The sequence below is a fragment of the Oncorhynchus gorbuscha genome, linkage group LG26 (assembly GCF_021184085.1).
Source record: "Oncorhynchus gorbuscha isolate QuinsamMale2020 ecotype Even-year linkage group LG26, OgorEven_v1.0, whole genome shotgun sequence".
In the NCBI taxonomy this organism is placed as follows: Eukaryota; Metazoa; Chordata; class Actinopteri; order Salmoniformes; family Salmonidae; genus Oncorhynchus; species Oncorhynchus gorbuscha.
Window position 1 is genome coordinate 40,456,924 of NC_060198.1, and position 20,000 is coordinate 40,476,923.

At 41.8% G+C, this 20,000-nt stretch overlaps 1 protein-coding gene and 1 long non-coding RNA gene across 2 annotated transcripts in view; both read right to left on the reverse strand.

Moving 5' to 3' along the window:
• Positions 1-173, reverse strand: part of LOC124016544 — a 2,549-nt gene extending 2,376 nt beyond the window's left edge. The window contains exon 1 of the long non-coding RNA XR_006835359.1: positions 104-173. This is a non-coding gene — a long non-coding RNA (uncharacterized LOC124016544). The remainder of the gene's footprint in view (positions 1-103) is intronic.
• LOC124015384 (SH3 and multiple ankyrin repeat domains protein 1-like) overlaps positions 1-20,000 on the reverse strand; it is a 149,219-nt gene that overhangs the window by 38,405 nt on the left and 90,814 nt on the right. The window contains exons 3-7 of the mRNA XM_046330549.1: positions 9,653-9,856; positions 4,648-4,719; positions 4,107-4,215; positions 3,022-3,176; positions 2,424-2,591 (exon numbers count right to left, since the gene is read on the reverse strand). Of these exons, the coding sequence (XP_046186505.1) occupies positions 2,424-2,591; positions 3,022-3,176; positions 4,107-4,215; positions 4,648-4,719; positions 9,653-9,856 (708 nt within the window). The remainder of the gene's footprint in view (positions 1-2,423; positions 2,592-3,021; positions 3,177-4,106; positions 4,216-4,647; positions 4,720-9,652; positions 9,857-20,000) is intronic.

Here is a 20,000-nt window from a genome sequence, read left to right on the forward strand (position 1 = left end):
ATGTCAATCAATTAGCAGCAAATAACTGTAATACTGGATTACAAAACTACATCACTAGTCATCTTATTTGATGTTTGTTTATGACACTACTAGAGAGCACTACCTTGTTGTATAAAGCACAAACGTGCAAGGCAGTGTTTCCTGAGGCATTCTGGGAAGTGGAGTCTGCCCCGTAAAAAGAAGGTGCTCCAGATGCTGGGCGTTGCCATTCTGACAGGCCTGGGATCAGAGCAGAGTGAGCACAGTGAGGGAGGGAGAGAGAGAGAGAGAGAGAGAGAGGGTGGGGGAGAAGCAGAGTGAGCACAGAGAGGGAGGGAGAGAGAGAGAGAGAGAGGTGGGGGGAGAAGCAGAGTGAGCACAGAGAGGGAGGGAGAGAGAGCGAGAAAGGTGGGGAGAGATAGAGAGATGGGGGTAGAGAATGACAGAGTGAGAGAAAGAGAGAGGGTGAGAGGTGGGGACAGAGAGATAGAAAGAGAGAGAGAGAGAGGGGTGGGGAGAGAGAGAGATAGAAAGAGAGAGGGGGGGTGGGGATGACAGGCAATCAAAGGTAAAGAAAATAAAAATGAATGAAGAGGGATATGGAGAAAGATAGAGATCAAGGAAATAAAGAGTGGAGAAAGAGGGGGGTTATACATTGTCAAAAGGAGAGAGAAACAGGAACAACACACACACATCAGAAAACAGTGAGAATACACACTTACCGAGCCACTCACACACAGATATGCACATAGATATGCACATAGATACGCACATAGATACACAATGACAACGCTCAACGACAACAGCACAAATACACACAGACATAATGATGAAAGGATGGAAAGAATGTTGAAATGGAGGGGAAGTTAGTACAGTACCTGTGTGTCTCCAGGGTTCTATCTGCTGTCCTCTTCATACCTGAGCTATGGAGTGACAGGGGGATGAGAGACGGGCCTCATCATGGGTTAAAGGGTACAGGAGGATGAGAGACGGGCCTCATCATGGGTTAGAGGGTACAGGGAGATGAGAGACGGGCCTCATCATGGGTTAGAGGGTACAGGGGGGTGAGAGACGGGCCTCATCATGGGTTAGAGGGTACAGGGAGATGAGAGACGGGCCTCATCATGGGTTAGAGGGTACAGGGAGATGAGAGACGGGCCTCATCATGGGTTAGAGGGTAAAGGGGGATGAGAGACGGGCCCCATCATGGTTTAGAGGGTACAGGGGGGTGAGAGACGGGCCTCATCATGGGTTAGAGGGTACAGGGAGATGAGAGACGGGCCTCATCATGGGTTAGAGGGTACAGGGAGATGAGATACGGGCCTCATCATGGGTTAGAGGGTAAAGGGGATGAGAGACGGGCCCCATCATGGTTTAGAGGGTACAGGGGGGTGAGAGACGGGCCTCATCATGGGTTAGAGGGTACAGGGAGATGAGAGACGGGCCTCATCATGGGTTAGAGGGTACAGGGAGATGAGAGACGGGCCTCATCATGGGTTAGAGGGTACAGGGAGATGAGAGACGGGCCTCATCATGGGTTAGAGGGGTACAGGGAGATGAGAGATGGGCCTCATCATGGGTTAGAGGGTACAGGGAGATGAGAGACGGCCTCATCATGGGTTAGAGGGTACAGGGAGATGAGAGACGGCCTCATCATGGGTTAGAGGGTACAGGGAGATGAGAGACGGCCTCATCATGGGTTAGAGGGTACAGGGAGATGAGAGATGGGCCTCATCATGGGTTAGAGGGTACAGGGAGATGAGAGACGGCCTCATCATGGGTTAAAGGGTACAGGGAGATGAGAGACGGTCCTCATCATGGGTTAGAGGGTAAAGGGGGATGAGAGATGGGCCTCATCATGGGTTAGAGGGTACAGGGAGATGAGAGACGGCCTCATCATGGGTTAAAGGGTACAGGGAGATGAGAGACGGCCTCATCATGGGTTAGAGGGTAAAGGGGGATGAGAGATGGGCCTCATCATGGGTTAGAGGGTACAGGGAGATGAGAGACGGCCTCATCATGGGTTAAAGGGTACAGGGAGATGAGAGACGGCCTCATCATGGGTTAAAGGGTACAGGGAGATGAGAGACGGTCCTCATCATGGGTTAGAGGGTAAAGGGGGATGAGAGATGGGCCTCATCATGGGTTAGAGGAGTACAGGGGGGTGAGAGACGGGCCTCATCATGGGTTAGAAGGTACAGGGAGATGAGAGACGGGCCTCATCATGGGTTAGAGGGGTACAGGGGGGTGAGTAGCAGGAGAGACACATCAGGGTAAGGGAGGCGTACCATGACATGAATGGATAACATAAATATAGAGATGACATTTACACACTGACACACAAACCTATATACACACAAACACAGTGAAACGCTAATGGACATTGACACTTGAACACAGACTAAACCCCACAGAAAAAAACACACACCTACACCTCAACCTACCTGGTGTGTCTCATCCCAGCCGTTCTCATCCCTGACGGCCAACTTGGCGCGGTGGTGGAGCAGGGTCTCACAGCAGGAGGTGTCGCCCCCTGTCAGCACAGTGTGGTAGAGTGGAGTCAGCCCCCGCCGGTCCTTATAGTCTGGAGACGCACCCAGAGACAGCAAGGTCTATAGGGACACACCAGGTAGACACACATACTTACACTCTTAGAAAAAAGGTGCTATCTAGAACCTAAAAGGTTTCTTCGGCTGTCCCCGTAGGAGAACCCTCTAAATAACCCTTTTTAGTTCCAGGTAGAACCCTTTTGGTTCCAGATAGAACCCTTTTAAGTTCCTTGTAGCATCCTTTCCACAGTGTTCTACATGGAACCAAAAAGGGTTCTCCTATGGGGAAAGCCGAAAACCCCTTTACGAACCTTTTTTTCTAAGAGTGTATTAAACGATTAGCTGAATATCACTATAACATATGCGATATCATTATAAGAACATCATGACTGTATCTCAATACAAGACACTATGCACAGTGGGTCCATACATGCTCCTTTAATCCATGGATGTGAGTGTAAGGAGGTGTGTGTGTGTGTGTGTGTGTGTTTACCAGCAAGGCTGTGTGGCAGTGGCTGCGGACAGCCTTGTGTAGAGGTGTGAGTCCGTCCTTGGACCTGAAATCAAGATGAGCCCCTCCCAGCACCAGCCCCCGTATGGCCTCCCCTCCCCCCGGCTCACATTGCACAGCCAACGTCAGGGGGGTTTCTACAGAGGAGAGAGAGAGATGGAGCAATGGAGTGACGGAGGGGCTCATATATTTAATCAGACTGACAGGAGTGGGGCCATGGAGTTATGACATGAACATCACAGCATCATGTCACTCTAGTCTACTGTAGTAGTACGGTATCCCTTATCTGATAGTGGCAGATGTAGAGCTCTCTGCTGCCCCCTGGTGTTGCCAGGTGGAAGTGCACTTCACACTCCCAGCGACAGCAGGCTCTGTTGTGTGAGAGGATTGTTGCAGCACACCCAAAACTGCTAACAGTAGCTGCCTGTCTCCCACCTCGTTATATTATCTTAAATGAGACTTAAACTAACTGTCTCCTTTGCTTATTATAATTATCTTTAATAAAGTGTTAGAGCTTTGGGTAAGTGTGATTCAGAGTTGGAGAGAGTATTTTGGGGTTTTCAGGTCGAGGTTACAGAGGACAGCCATTAGCCATAGCTCCCACAGCTATCTTGGCTGTTAGCTAATTCAACTTGGATATGAACAGTTTGCTAGCTAGATGACAGGTTGTATGGCTGAAGGGTCTGGAAATGATCTCTAGGATGCTAAATATACAGTGGCCATATGCCCCACAAATGTTATGGGTCACTAAGAAGGATTTCTTAGGGGGTCAAGGTATCAGGGACAACACAGACAGACAGACAGACAGACAGACAGACAGACAGACAGACAGACAGACAGACAGACAGACAGACAGACAGACAGACAGACAGACAGACAGACAGACAGACAGACAGACAGACAGACAGACAGACAGACAGACAGACAGACAGACAGACAGACAGACAGACAGACAGACAGACAGACAGACAGACAGACAGACAGACAGACAGACTAAATGGGTGATTGGTGCTAACTGACTGAGGAGAGGTCACCCTGGCAGCGGACAGCATCTGACAGCGTCTCACCTCCCATGTCAGGGTCCTGGTAGTTGGGGTCAAGCCCTTTGTCCAAGAACTTGGCCATCTTGTCCACAGAGCCACTTTGGATATAGTCCATGAACTTCTTCAGACTGGCCTATGAGAGCATGAGGGGATAGAGAGAGATGAGGGGACTGCAGAACCTAAAAGTGTTCTTTGGCTGTCCCCATAGGAGAACCCTTTGAGGTCCAAGGGTTCTACCTGGAACCAAAATGGTTCTACCTGGAACCAAGAAGGGTTCTCCAATAGGGAAAGCTCTCTGCTCTCTGCGTTCCACAGAGAGCAGAATTGACACATTAATACTGGAGTTGTCTGCCACACTAAGCACAGCACAGCTAACACAGACATACAAGGCGTGTACACACACTGACAGCAAAGAGTGCACACACCCACACACACGCATAAGTATGCACACACATACACACACTCACGCCAACACATACACCTTCATACTGCACCAATGCATGCTACACACACTTATACCCACAATTCAAATTGTGCCACACCCTTAGAAACAGACAACCAGTACCTTAGTGTGCAGTTTAGCCAGCTGTTTCTCATCTAGATTGGTCTGTTTGTACACTCTGGTCTTATAACGAAACTAGAGAGAGAGAGAGAGAGAGAGAGAGAGAGAGAGACAGAGAGAGAGAGAGACAGAGAGAGAGAGAGACAGAGAGAGAGAGAGAGAGAGAGTTAATCCTGACTGGAAGGCCTTTTGTCCTCAATTCTCTCAGCTTTTGGCCTAGATCCGCATGATGGAGCCTGCAGATGTATTGCAAAATGATGCTGTATCTAGCTTACCCGTAACTTCCATCCTTCTCTTCGTCCTACTAATATATAATAATATATAATAATATATATATGCCATTTAGCAGACGCTTTTATCCAAAGCGACTTACAGTCATGTGTGCATACATTCTACGTATGGGTGGTCCCGGGAATCAAACCCACTACCCTGGCGTTACAAGCGCCATGCTCTACCAACTGAGCTACAGAAGGACTACTCTCTCAACGAAAAAAGAAAGAAACGGCACAGGTTTGCACTAGTTTCCAGCCACAGAGTGAGAGTAGCCCACAGAGTAACCTTACAGAGTAACCCACAGAGTGAGAGTAGCCCACAGAGTAACCTTACAGAGTAACATTACAGTGTAGCCCACAGAGTAACCTTACAGTGTAGCCCACAGAGTAACCTTACAGAGTAACCCACAGAGTGAGAGTAGCCCACAGAGTAACCTTACAGAGTAACCCACAGAGTGAGAGTAGCCCACAGAGTAACCTTACAGAGTAACCCACAGAGTGAGAGTAGCCCACAGAGTAACCTTACAGAGTAACCCATAGAGTGAGAGTAGCCCACAGAGTAACCTTACAGTGTAGCCCACAGAGTAACCTTACAGTGTAGCCCACAGAGTAACCTTACAGAGGAACATTACAGTGTAGCCCACAGAGTAACCTTACAGAGTAACCTTACAGTGTAGCCCACAGAGTAACCTTACAGAGTAACCTTACAGTGTAGGCCACAGAGTAACCTTGCAGAGTAACCTTCCAGAGTAACCTTCCAGAGTAACCTTACAGTGTAGCCCACAGAGTAACCTTACAGAGTAACCTTACAGTGTAGCCCACAGAGTAACCTTACAGAGTAACCTTACAGTGTAGCCCACAGAGTAACCTTACAGAATAACCTTACAGTGTAGCCCACAGAGTAACCGTACAGAGTAACCTTACATAGTAACCTTACAGTGTATCCACAGAGTAAACTTACAGAGTAACCTTACAGAGTAACATTACAGTGTAGCCCACAGAGTAACCTTACAGAGTAACCTTACAGAATAACCTTACAGTGTAGCCCACAGAGTAACCTTACAGAGTAACCTTACAGTGTAGCCCACAGAGTAACCTTACAGAATAACCTTACAGTGTAGCCCACAGAGTAACCTTACAGAGTAACCTTACAGTGTAGCCCACAGAGTAACCTTACAGAGTAACCTTACAGTGTAGCCCACAGAGTAACCTTACAGAGTAACCTTACAGTGTAGCCCACAGAGTAAACTTACAGTGTAGCCCACAGAGGAACCTTACAGAGTAACCTTACAGTGTAGCCCACAGAGTAACCTTACAGAGGAACCTTACAGAGTAACCTTACAGTGTAGCTCATAGAGTAACCTTACAGTGTAGACCACAGAGTAACCTTACAGAGTAACCTTACAGTGTAGCCCACAGAGTAACCTTACAGAGTAACCTTACAGTGTAGCCCACAGAGTAACCGTACAGTGTAGCCCACAGAGTAACCTTGCAGAGTAAACTTACAATATAGCCCACAAAGTAACCTTACAGTGTAGCCCACAGAGTACCCTTACAGAGTAGCCCACAGAGTAACCTTACAGTGTAACCTTACAGTGTAGCCCACAGAGTAACCTTACAGAGTAACCTTACAGTGTAGCCCACAGAGTAACCTTACAGAGTAACCTTACAGTGTAGCCCACAGAGTAACCTTACAGTGTAGCTTACAGAGTAACCTTACAGTGTAACCTTACAGAGTAACCTTACAGTGTAGCCCACAGAGTAACCTTACAGAGTAACCTTACAGTGTAGCCCACAGAGTAACCTCACCGTGTAGCTTACAGAGTAACCTTACAGTGTAGACCACAGAGTAAACTTATAGTGTAACCTTACAGTGTAGCCCACAGAGTAACCTTACAGAGTAACCTTACAGTGTAGCCCACAGAGTAACCTTACAGAGTAACCTTACAGTGTAGCCCACAGAGTAACCGTACAGAGTAACTGTACAGTGTAACCTTACAGAGTAGCCCACAGAGTAACCTTGCAGAGTAACCTTACAGAGTAACCTTACAGAGTAACATTACAGTGTAGCCCACAGAGTAACCTTACAGAGTAACCTTACAGTGTAGCCCACAGAGTAACCTTACAGAGTAACCTTACAGAATAACCTTACAGTGTAGCCCACAGAGTAACCTTACAGTGTAGACCACAGAGTAAACTTACAGAGGAACCTTACAGTGTAGCCCACAGAGTAATCTTACAGTGTAATCTTACAGTGTAGCCCACAGAGTAACCTTACAGAGTAACCTTACAGTGTAGCCCACAGAGTAACCTTACAGAGTAACCTTACAGTGTAGCCCACAGAGTAACCATACATTGTAGTCCACAGAGTAACCTTGCAGAGTAAACTTACAATGTAGCCCACAGAGTAACCTTACAGAGTAACCTTACAGTGTAGCCCACAGAGTACCCTTACAGAGTAGCCCACAGAGTGAGAGTAGCCCACAGTGTAACCTTACAGTGTAGCCCACAGAGTAACCTTACAGAGTAACCTTACAGTGTAGCCCACAGAGTAACCTTACAGAGTAAACTTACAGTGTAGCCCACAGAGGAACCTTAAAGAGTAACCTTACAGTGTAGCCCACAGAGTAACCTTACAGAGGAACCTTACAGAGTAACCTTACAGTGTAGCTCACAGAGTAACCTTACAGTGTAGACCACAGAGTAACCTTACAGAGGAACCTTACAGAGGAACCTTACAGTGTAGCCCACAGAGGAACCTTACAGAGTAACCTTACAGTGTAGCTCACAGAGTAACCTTACAGTGTAGACCACAGAGTAACCTTACAGAGGAACCTTACAGTGTAGCCCACAGAGTAACCTTACAGAGTAACCTTACAGTGTAGCCCACAGAGCAACCTTACAGAGTAAACGTACAGTGTAGCCCACAGAGGAACCTTACAGAGTAACCTTACAGTGTAGCCCACATAGTAGCCTTACAGAGGAACCTTACAGAGTAACCTTTCAGTGTAGCCCACAGAGTAACCGTACAGTGTAGCCCACAGAGTAACCTTGCAGAGTAAACTTACAATGTAGCCCACAGAGTAACCTTACAGAGTAACCTTACAGTGTAGCCCACAGAGTACCCTTACAGAGTAGCCCACAGAGTGAGAGTAGCCCACAGAGTAACCTTAAAGTGTAACCTTACAGTGTAGCCCACAGAGTAACCTTACAGAGTAACCTTACAGTGTAGCCCACAGAGTAACCTTACAGAGTAACCTTACAGAGTAGCCCACAGAGGAACCTTACAGAGTAACCTTACAGTGTAGCCCACAGAGTAACCTTACAGAGTAACCTTACAGAGTAACCTTACAGTGTAGCCCACAGAGTAACCGTACAGTGTAGCCCACAGAGTAACCTTACAGTGTAGCCCACAGAGTAACCGTACAGAGTAACCGTACAGTGTAACCTTACAGAGTAGCCCACAGAGTAACCTTGCAGAGTAACCTTACAGAGTAACCTTACAGAGTAACATTACAGTGTAGCCCACAGAGTAAACTTACAGAGTAACCTTACAGTGTAGCCCACAGAGTAACCCACAGAGTAACCTTACAGAGTAACCCACAGAGTAACATTACCGAGTGAGAGTAACCATACAGAGTAACCTTACAGAGTAACCCACAGAGCGAAAGTAACCTTACAGGGTAACCTTACAGAGTAACCTTACATAGTAACCTACAGAGTAACTGTACAGAGTAACCTTACAGTGTAACCTTACAGTGTAGCCCACAGAGTAACCTTACAGTGTAACCTTACAGTGTAGCCCACAGAGTGAGAGTAGCCCACAGAGTAACCTTACAGTGTAACCTTACAGTGTAGCCCACAGAGTAACCTTACAGAGTAACCTTACAGTGTAACCTTAGAGAGTAACCTTACAGAGTAACCTTACAGAGTAACCCACAGAGTAACCTTACAGAGTAACCCACAGAGTAACCTTACAGAGTGAGAGTAACCATACAGAGTAACCCACAGAGCGAAAGTAACCTTACAGAGTAACCTTACAGAGCAACCCACAGAGTAACCCACAGAGTGAGAGTAACCTTACAGTGTAGCCCACAGAGTAACCCACAGAGTAACCTTACAGTGTAACCTTACAGAGTAACCTTACAGAGTAACCCACAGAGTAACCTTACAGTGTAACCTTACAGAGTAACCCACAGAGTGAGAGTAACCTTACAGTGTAGCCCACAGAGTAACGTAACAGTGTAACCCCACAGAGTGACCTTACAGAGTAACCCACAGAGTGAGAGTAACCTTACAGCGTAGCCCTAAGAGTGAGAGTAACCTTACAGTGTAGCCCAAAGAGTGAGAGTAACCTTACAGTGTAGCCCTAAGAGTGAGAGTAACCTTACAGTGTAGCCCACAGAGTAACCTTACAGAGTAACCTTACAGTGTAGCCCACAGAGTAACCTTACAGAGTAACCTTACAGTGTAGCCCACAGAGTAACCTTACAGAATAACCTTACAGTGTAGCCCACAGAGTAACCGTACAGAGTAACCTTACATAGTAACCTTACAGAAAGAGTAACCTTACAGAGTGAGAGTAACCTTACAGTGTAACCCTACAGAGTAACCTTACAGTGTAACCCTACAGAGTAACCTTACAGAGTAACCCACAGAGTGAGAGTAACCTTACAGAGTAACCAACAGAGTGAGAGTAACCTTACAGTGTAACCTTACATCCAGGCCGTATATACCTCCAGATATGGTACCCCCTTCTCAAAGGATTGTGGGTACTCTCTCAGCATCTTCTCCTCCTCCAGGAACTTGGCGTCATGGCCTTCGGTGGCAGGTTGGAACAAGCCATAGTTCAACACATCCCGCAACGAATCGGTCAGAGAACATAGCACCTGCTGCTTGGCCTTCCAAACGGTCGCATCCGGGTTGAACCGCAAACACTTCTGCAGAGGAAACGGGGAGAGAAGGGGAGAGAGAGAGGGAGAGAGAGGAGAGAGCGTGTTCAATGGTGGTGCTTATAGAGAAGAGATAGAGGGTGGAGAGAGGAAGGGGTAGTTGGGGTTTAGATGAAAACACGAAAGAAGAAAATTGAGGAAAAGGAAAGCATTGAACTGTAAAGTAGAAAAGTAACAGCAATTTAACAGTCTAGACTAAGGGAAGGGTCCTGGTGCAGTATTAGTGTGTCTGTCAGAAGTGGAGAACCGCTCCTCGCTGCAGTACTGCTGTTATTACCATTCTGAACCACTAGGGAGAGTTTGTGAGTCCACCACAGGGACCAGTGATGTGTATGGTTTTATACAGTAAGGAGATATGAATGGCTGATTGTACTGTCTCCTCTGACCAGTGAGCTCCTTTATGGTGAGATGAATAGAATATTTGATTGTGCTGTATCATATACGCACAGTTAGCATTGGATCCACGTCTGTTTCTGTAGATCATGAATCAAACAGTCTTCCTCTCTTTCTCTCTCTCTGGTGTGAGTCTGGGCTGAGGCTGAGGTAGAGCAGGCCATTCCCCTGACCTTGAAGCGGCTGTGTGATTGGTCCTTCTGGAGAGCAGCTGGATCTCTCGCTTGCTGCTTCTGCATGCATGGATGTATGCTCCACGGCTCAATACATCTCACTAACGTGTTTAACTCTCTCTTTCTGTCTTAATTTCTGTCTTAATCTCTCCCTCACTGACTGTCTACACACTCTCTCTGTCTGAAAGGCTGTGTGTGTGTGTGTGTGTGTGTGTGTGTGTGTGTGTGTGTGTGTGTGTGTGTGTGTGTGTGTGTGTGTGTGTGTGTGTGTGTGTGTGTGTGTGTGTGTGTGTGTGTGTGTGTGTGTGTGTGTGTGTGTGTGTGTGTGTGTGTGTGTGTGTGAGGGAGGGAGGGAGGGAGGGAGGGAGGGAGGGAGGGAGGGAGGGAGGGAGGGAGGGGAGAGTGAGCATGGAATACTGTGCAGAGGTGTAAAATGTCTCTCTCCCTCTCTTTTATTCAGTCTGGGTTTGTGCACAGCCAACCGAATCACTATGGCAACCAGTTCATTAGTGGAGCAAGCTCCTTGTTGCCATAGAGACAATCCTGTGTTCCCTTGGAGATGGGGAACTATGGGATAAAGTGAGAGAGTGCCTGTGCCTGTGCCTGTGTGTATGTGTGTTTTACAGTGAGACGGAGAACGAGAGAGGTGGAATCAGGGGGAGGAAAGGGTTTATGTATGAGAGAGGGAGAGAGAGGGAGCGAGGGAGGGATATAGAGAGGGAGGGAGGGAGTGAGAGAAAAAGAGAGATGGAGAAAGAGAGACATTGAAAGGGAGTAGGTGTGTCAGCATGCAATAGATTGTTTCTTACACACACACTGACATACTGCACCAACATGTACATTCAATCACACACTAGAATTAAAACTCAGTCCCTTCAAAAAACACACACGCAAACAGAATGCAAGCTAGGGAAGCTAAATATAATCTGAGATCATTGAGGAGGAGGAGAAAGTTTATCAATACAGCATAATGCATGAAAAATATTCCCATAATCACCATCATTATTGTTTCAATTATTATGACACTCTTTGTATAATTACGGTAATTCTGCTTTTACATTTTTTAAATGTTTTATTAACCCACTCACCACCTTCTTCAGAGGACACGTCTTCTTTGTTATTTACAGCTTTTCTAATTCATATACATACATTTTACATAAAGATTTTATATACTGTACATTTTAATTCTGCAGTTAATCTTAGGGGCATTAGCACATTTGATTAAGACAGGAGAGGTTCTGTTCAACACCGAAGCAGGTGGGAGAAGAGGAACGGGTGGATATATACCAACTGATATACCTATATACCTACCTACATATACCTACTGATATACCTACCTACATATACCTACTGATATACCTACTGATATACCTATATACCTACCTACATATACCTACTGTTATACCTACCTACATATACCTACTGATATACCTATATACCTACCTACATATACCTACTGATATACCTACCTACATATACCTACTGATATACCTATATCCCTACCTACATATACCTACTGATATACCTACCTGCATATACCTACTGATATACCTACCTACATATACCTACTGATATACCTATATACCTACCTACATATACCTACTGATATACCTACTGATATACCTATATACCTACCTGCATATACCTACTGATATACCTACTGATATAATACTGTACCTATATACCTACCTACATATACCTACTGATATACCTACCTACATATACCTACTGATATACCTACTGATATACCTATATACCTACCTACATATACCTACTGATATACCTACTGATATACCTATATACCTACCTACATATACCTACTGATATACCTACCTACATATACCTACTGATATACCTATATCCCTACCTATATATACCTACTGATATACCTACCTGCATATACCTACTGATATACCTATATACCTACCTACATATACCTACTGATATACCTACTGATATACCTATATAGCTACCTACATATACCTACCTGCATATACCTACTGATATACCTACTGATATACCTATATACCTACCTAGATATACCTACTGATATACCTACTGATATACCTACTGATATACCTATATACCTACCTACATATACCTACTGATATACCTACTGATATACCTATATACCTACCTACATATACCTACTGATATACCTACCTACATATACCTACTGATATACCTACTGATATACCTATATACCTACCTACATATACCTACTGATATACCTACTGATATACCTATATACCTACCTACATATACGTACTGATATACCTATATACCTACCTACATATACCTACTGATATACCTATATACCTACCTACATATACCTACTGATATACCTACCTACATATACCTACTGATATACCTACTGATATACCTATATACCTACCTACATATACCTACTGATATACCTACCTACATATACCTACTGATATACCTACTGATATACCTATATACCTACTGATATACCTACCTACTTATACCTACTGATATACCTACTGATATACCTATATACCTACCTACATATACCTACTGATATACCTACCTACATATACCTACTGATATACCTACTGATATACCTATATACCTACCTACATATACCTACTGATATACCTACCTACTTATACCTACCGATATACCTATATACCTACCTACATATACCTACTGATATACCTACCTACATATACCTACTGATATACCTACTGATATACCTATATACCTACCTACATATACCTACCTACATATACCTACTGATATACCTACTGATATACCTATATACCTACCTACATATACCTACTGATATACCTACCTACATATACCTACTGATATACCTACTGATATACCTATATACCTACCTACATATACCTACTGATATACCTACCTACATATACCTACTGATATACCTACTGATATACCTATATACCTACCTACATATACCTACTGATATACCTACCTACATAGACCTACTGATATACCTACTGATATACCTATATACCTACCTACATATACCTACTGATATACCTACCTACATATACCTACTGATATACCTATATACCTACCTACATATACCTACTGATATACCTATATACCTACCTACATATACCTACTTATATACCTACCTACATATACCTACTGATATACCTACTGATATACCTATATACCTACCTAGATATACCTACTGATATACCTACCTACATATACCTACTGATATACCTACCTACATATACCTACTCATATACCTACCTACATATACCTACTGATATACCTACTGATATACCTATATACCTACCTAGATATACCTACCTACATATACCTACTGATATACCTACTGATATACCTATATACCTACCTACATATACCTACTGATATACCTATATACCTACCTACATATACCTACTGATATACCTATATACCTACCTACATATACCTACTTATATACCTACCTACATATACCTACTGATATACCTACTGATATACCTATATACCTACCTAGATATACCTACCTACATATACCTACTGATATACCTACTCATATACCTACCTACATATACCTACTGATATACCTACTGATATACCTATATACCTATCTACATATACCTACTGATATACCTACCTACATATACCTACTGATATACCTACTGATATACCTATATACCTACCTACATATACCTACTGATATACCTACCTACATATACCTACTGATATACCTATATACCTACCTACATATACCTACTGATATACCTATATATACCTATATATACCTACTGATATACCTATATACCGACTGATATACCTATATACCTACCTACATATACCTACTGATATACCTACCTACATATACCTACTGATATACCTATATACCTACTGATATACCTACAGACATACCTACTGATATACCTATATATACCTACTGATATACCTATATACCTATATATACCTACTGATATACCTATATACCTACCTACATATACCTACTGATATACCTATATATACCTATATATACCTACTGATATACCTATATACCGACTGATATACCTATATATACCTACATATACCTACTGATATACCTACCTACATATACCTACTGATATACCTACCTACATATACCTACTCATATACCTACCTACATATACCTACTGATATACCTACTGATATACCTATATACCTACCTACATATACCTACTGGTATACCTACTGATATACCTATATACCTACCTACATATACCTACTGATATACCTACCTACATATACCTACTGATATACCTACTGATATACCTACCTACATATACCTACTGATATACCTACTGATATACCTATATACCTACCTACATATACCTACTGATATACCTACTGATATACCTATATACCTACCTACATATACCTACTTATATACCTACCTACTGATATACCTACTGATATACCTATATACCTACCTAGATATACCTACCTACATATACCTACTGATATACCTACTGATATACCTATATACCTACCTACATATACCTACTGATATACCTACCTACATATACCTACTGATATACCTACTGATATACCTATATACCTACCTACATATACCTACTGATATACCTACCTACATATACCTACTGATATACCTACTGATATACCTATATACCTACCTACATATACCTACTGATATACCTACCTACATAGACCTACTGATATACCTACTGATATACCTATATACCTACCTACATATACCTACTGATATACCTATATACCTACCTACATATACCTACTTATATACCTACCTACATATACCTACTGATATACCTACTGATATACCTATATACCTACCTAGATATACCTACTGATATACCTACCTACATATACCTACTGATATACCTACCTACATATACCTACTCATATACCTACCTACATATACCTACTGATATACCTACTGATATACCTATATACCTACCTAGATATACCTACCTACATATACCTACTGATATACCTACTGATATACCTATATACCTACCTACATATACCTACTGATATACCTATATACCTACCTACATATACCTACTGATATACCTATATACCTACCTACATATACCTACTTATATACCTACCTACATATACCTACTGATATACCTACTGATATACCTATATACCTACCTAGATATACCTACCTACATATACCTACTGATATACCTACCTACATATACCTACTCATATACCTACCTACATATACCTACTGATATACCTACTGATATACCTATATACCTATCTACATATACCTACTGATATACCTACCTACATATACCTACTGATATACCTACTGATATACCTATATACCTACCTACATATACCTACTGATATACCTACCTACATATACCTACTGATATACCTATATACCTACCTACATATACCTACTGGTATACCTACTGATATACCTATATACCTACTGATATACCTACAGACATACCTACTGATATACCTATATATACCTACTGATATACCTATATACCTATATATACCTACTGATATACCTATATACCTACCTACATATACCTACTGATATACCTATATATACCTATATATACCTACTGATATACCTATATACCGACTGATATACCTATATACCTACCTACATATACCTACTGATATACCTACCTACATATACCTACTGATATACCTACCTACATATACCTACTCATATACCTACCTACATATACCTACTGATATACCTACTGATATACCTATATACCTACCTAGATATACCTACCTACATATACCTACTGGTATACCTACTGATATACCTATATACCTACCTACATATACCTACTGATATACCTACCTACATATACCTACTGATATACCTACCTACATATACCTACTGATATACCTACTGATATACCTATATACCTACCTACATATACCTACTGATATACCTACTGATATACCTATATACCTACCTAGATATACCTACCTACATATACCTACTGGTATACCTACTGATATACCTATATACCTACCTACATATACCTACTGATATACCTACCTACATATACCTACTGATATACCTACTGATATACCTACTGATATACCTATATACATACCTACATATACCTTCTGATATACCTACCTACATATACCTACTGATATACCTATATACCTACCTACATATACCTACTGGTATACCTACTGATATACCTATATACCTACTGATATACCTACAGACATACCTACTGATATACCTATATATACCTACTGATATACCTATATATACCTACTGATATACCTATATATACCTACTGATATACCTATATACCTACCTACATATACCTATATATACCTATATATACCTACTGATATACCTATATACCGACTGATATACCTATATACCTACGTACATATACCTACTGATATACCTACCTACATATACCTACTGATATACCTATATATACCTACTGATATACCTATATACCTACTGATATACCTATATACCTACCTACATATACCTACTGATATACCTATATATACCTATATATACCTACTGATATACCTATATATACCTACTGATATACCTACCTACATATACCTACTGATATACCTATATATACCTACTGATATACCTATATATACCTACTGATATACCTATATATACCTACTGATATACCTATATACCTACCTACATATACCTACTGATATACCTATATATACCTACTGATATACCTATATACCTACCTACATATTCCTATATATACCTACTGATATACCTACCTACATATACCTACTGATATACCTATATATACCGACTGATATACCTATATATACCTACTGATAAACCTATATATACCTACTGATATACCTATATACCTACCTACATATACCTACTGATTGGTTGAAATGACTCATTAAACTCTGTCATGAGCCCTCCACTCCAGACTAACTCTTTATAGACTTCTAACAGAGAGGAAGACCATCTCTGCTCCTGAGTCTGACTAGTTCTGACTTACTGTTATTGATTCAGTATTATTGACTAACAACTAGCTATAGGTTGAGGCAGCTTACATATTGACTGTCACTTCTCTCTTTTACACTCATATTGCAGTCAGATCCGTAGCTACATATGAAGACACTGAGGTCCGGATCTTTGCAATTTTTCAGAATTTGAAAAATATATATTTTGGGAACTCGGTCGTGATCTCAACTTACTGTTGAGAATTAGAATAGTAGAATACACAAGGTGACATTTCAAAACGTGGTTGTTCATCAGCAGTTTTCCTCCCACACTCACAGTCACTCAATTAGTCCATATCTGTTAACGTTTTTTAGATTGGTAAATGAATCTACTTAGTCTAGCCAGCCATCTAAAGTAATCATGGTTGAATTACCAACCGGGCATGCAGGGCAATTCCCCAGGGGCCCTGACCTCCAAAGGGACCCCATTGATTTTGTAAGTCACTGAGATATCATATTAACATGGTATAAGTCATGGCAAATGTGTATGTAGAATTTCAGGAAATTACAACAACAAAAATTCAGTAAATCTGTTTACCATTTGCTAATAAAGTACTTTTTCTGCTAACAGATCCCTCTGTATGTTTTTAATCCCGGTGCTGAATTAATGTGAGTTAATGCGGCTAACTGTATTGCTAATAGGCTGTATGTTTGTAGATGAGTTAATGAGGCTAACTGTATTGCTAATAGGCTGTATGTTTGTAGATGAGTTAAATAGGCTATATGTTTGTAGATGAGTTAATAACTGTATTGCTAATAGGCTATATGTTTGTAGATGAGTTAATGAGGCTAACTGTATTGCTAATAGGCTGTATGTTTGTAGATGAGTTAATGAGGCTAACTGTATTGCTAATAGGCTGTATGTTTGTAGATGAGTTAATGAGGCTAACTGTATTGCTAATAGGCTATATGTTTGTAGATGAGTTAATGAGGCTAACTGTATTGCTAACTGTAGATTTAATGCTAATAGGCTGTATGTTTGTAGATGAGTTAATGAGGCTAACTGTATTGCTAATAGGCTGTATGTTTGTAGATGAGTTAATGAGGCTAACTGTATTGCTAATAGGCTATATGTTTGTAGATGAGTTAATGAGGCTAACTGTATTGCTAATAGGCTGTATGTTTGTAGATGAGTTAATGAGGCTAACTGTATTGCTAATAGGCTGTATGTTTGTAGATGAGTTAATGAGGCTAACTGTATTGCTAATAGGCTGTATGTTTGTAGATGAGTTAATGAGGCTAACTGTATTGCTAATAGGCTGTATGTTTGTAGATGAGTTAATGAGGCTAACTGTATTGCTAATAGGCTGTATGTTTGTAGATGAGTTAATGAGGCTAACTGTATTGCTAATAGGCTGTATGTTTGTAGATGAGTTAATGAGGCTAACTGTATTGCTAATAGGCTGTATGTTTGTAGATGAGTTAATGAGGCTAACTGTATTGCTAATAGGCTGTATGTTTGTAGATGAGTTAATGCGGCTAACTGTATTGCTAATAGGCTGTATGTTTGTAGATGAGTTAATGAGGCTAACTGTATTGCTAATAGGCTGTATGTTTGTAGATGAGTTAATGAGGCTAACTGTATTGAATAGGCTTAATGAGTTGTATTGCTAATAGGCTGAGTAGATGAGTTAATGAGGCTATTGCTAATAGTAGATGCTGTATGTTTGTAGATGAGTTAATGAGGCTAACTGTATTGCTAATAGGCTATATGTTTGTAGATGAGTTAATGAGGCTAACTGTCTTGCTAATAGGCTATATGTTTGTAGATGAGTTAATGCGGCTAACTGTCTTGCTAATAGGCTGTATGTTTGTAGATGGACTGAGGTGAATGAAGCTAGAACAACTCAGGCAATAATGGTTGGGTCTTTTTTGCTTGTTTTTGCTGTTCTCCAAATTGCAATTTAGAGTTTTTAAATCGTACAGAAATGCAGTAAATGAGCTTCAACTTTCTTAAAATATTTTGTAAGGAATGGGATTTCACCCCCACCCCCTCTCACGCACTCACTCACGCACTCACTCACTCACTCACTCACTCACTCACTCACTCACTCACTCACTCACTCACTCACTCACTCACTCACTCACTCACTCACTCACTCACTCACTCACTCACTCACTCACTCTATTGATTTATTATATCTTTGTCCATGTTACTCTTTCTCCATCTTCTTGTATCTGTGCTGACATTCGTTATCTCTGCAGACTATAGTATGGGCCTCCCTCTCTCTCTCATTCCTACCTTCCTTCCTTCCTTCCTTTCTTCATTCTCTCTCTCTCTCTCTCTCTCTCTCTCTCTCTCTCTCTCTCTCTCTCTCTCTCTCTCTCTCTCTCTCTCTCTCTCTCTCTCTCTCTCTCTCTCTCTCTCTCTCTCTCTCTCTCTCTCTCTCTCTCTCTCTCTCTCTCTCTCTCTCTCTCTCTCTCCTACCCTCCGGCCCTTTTCTGCAGGCAAGTGCAGGGGGATTAGCAGCCTTTAATGAGAACTATGGGGAAATAACCACCCCCTCTCTCCCACTAAGTTTAAGTCAATTTCTCTCTCCCTTTCTCCTTCGGCCTCTCTCTATCTCTCTTAC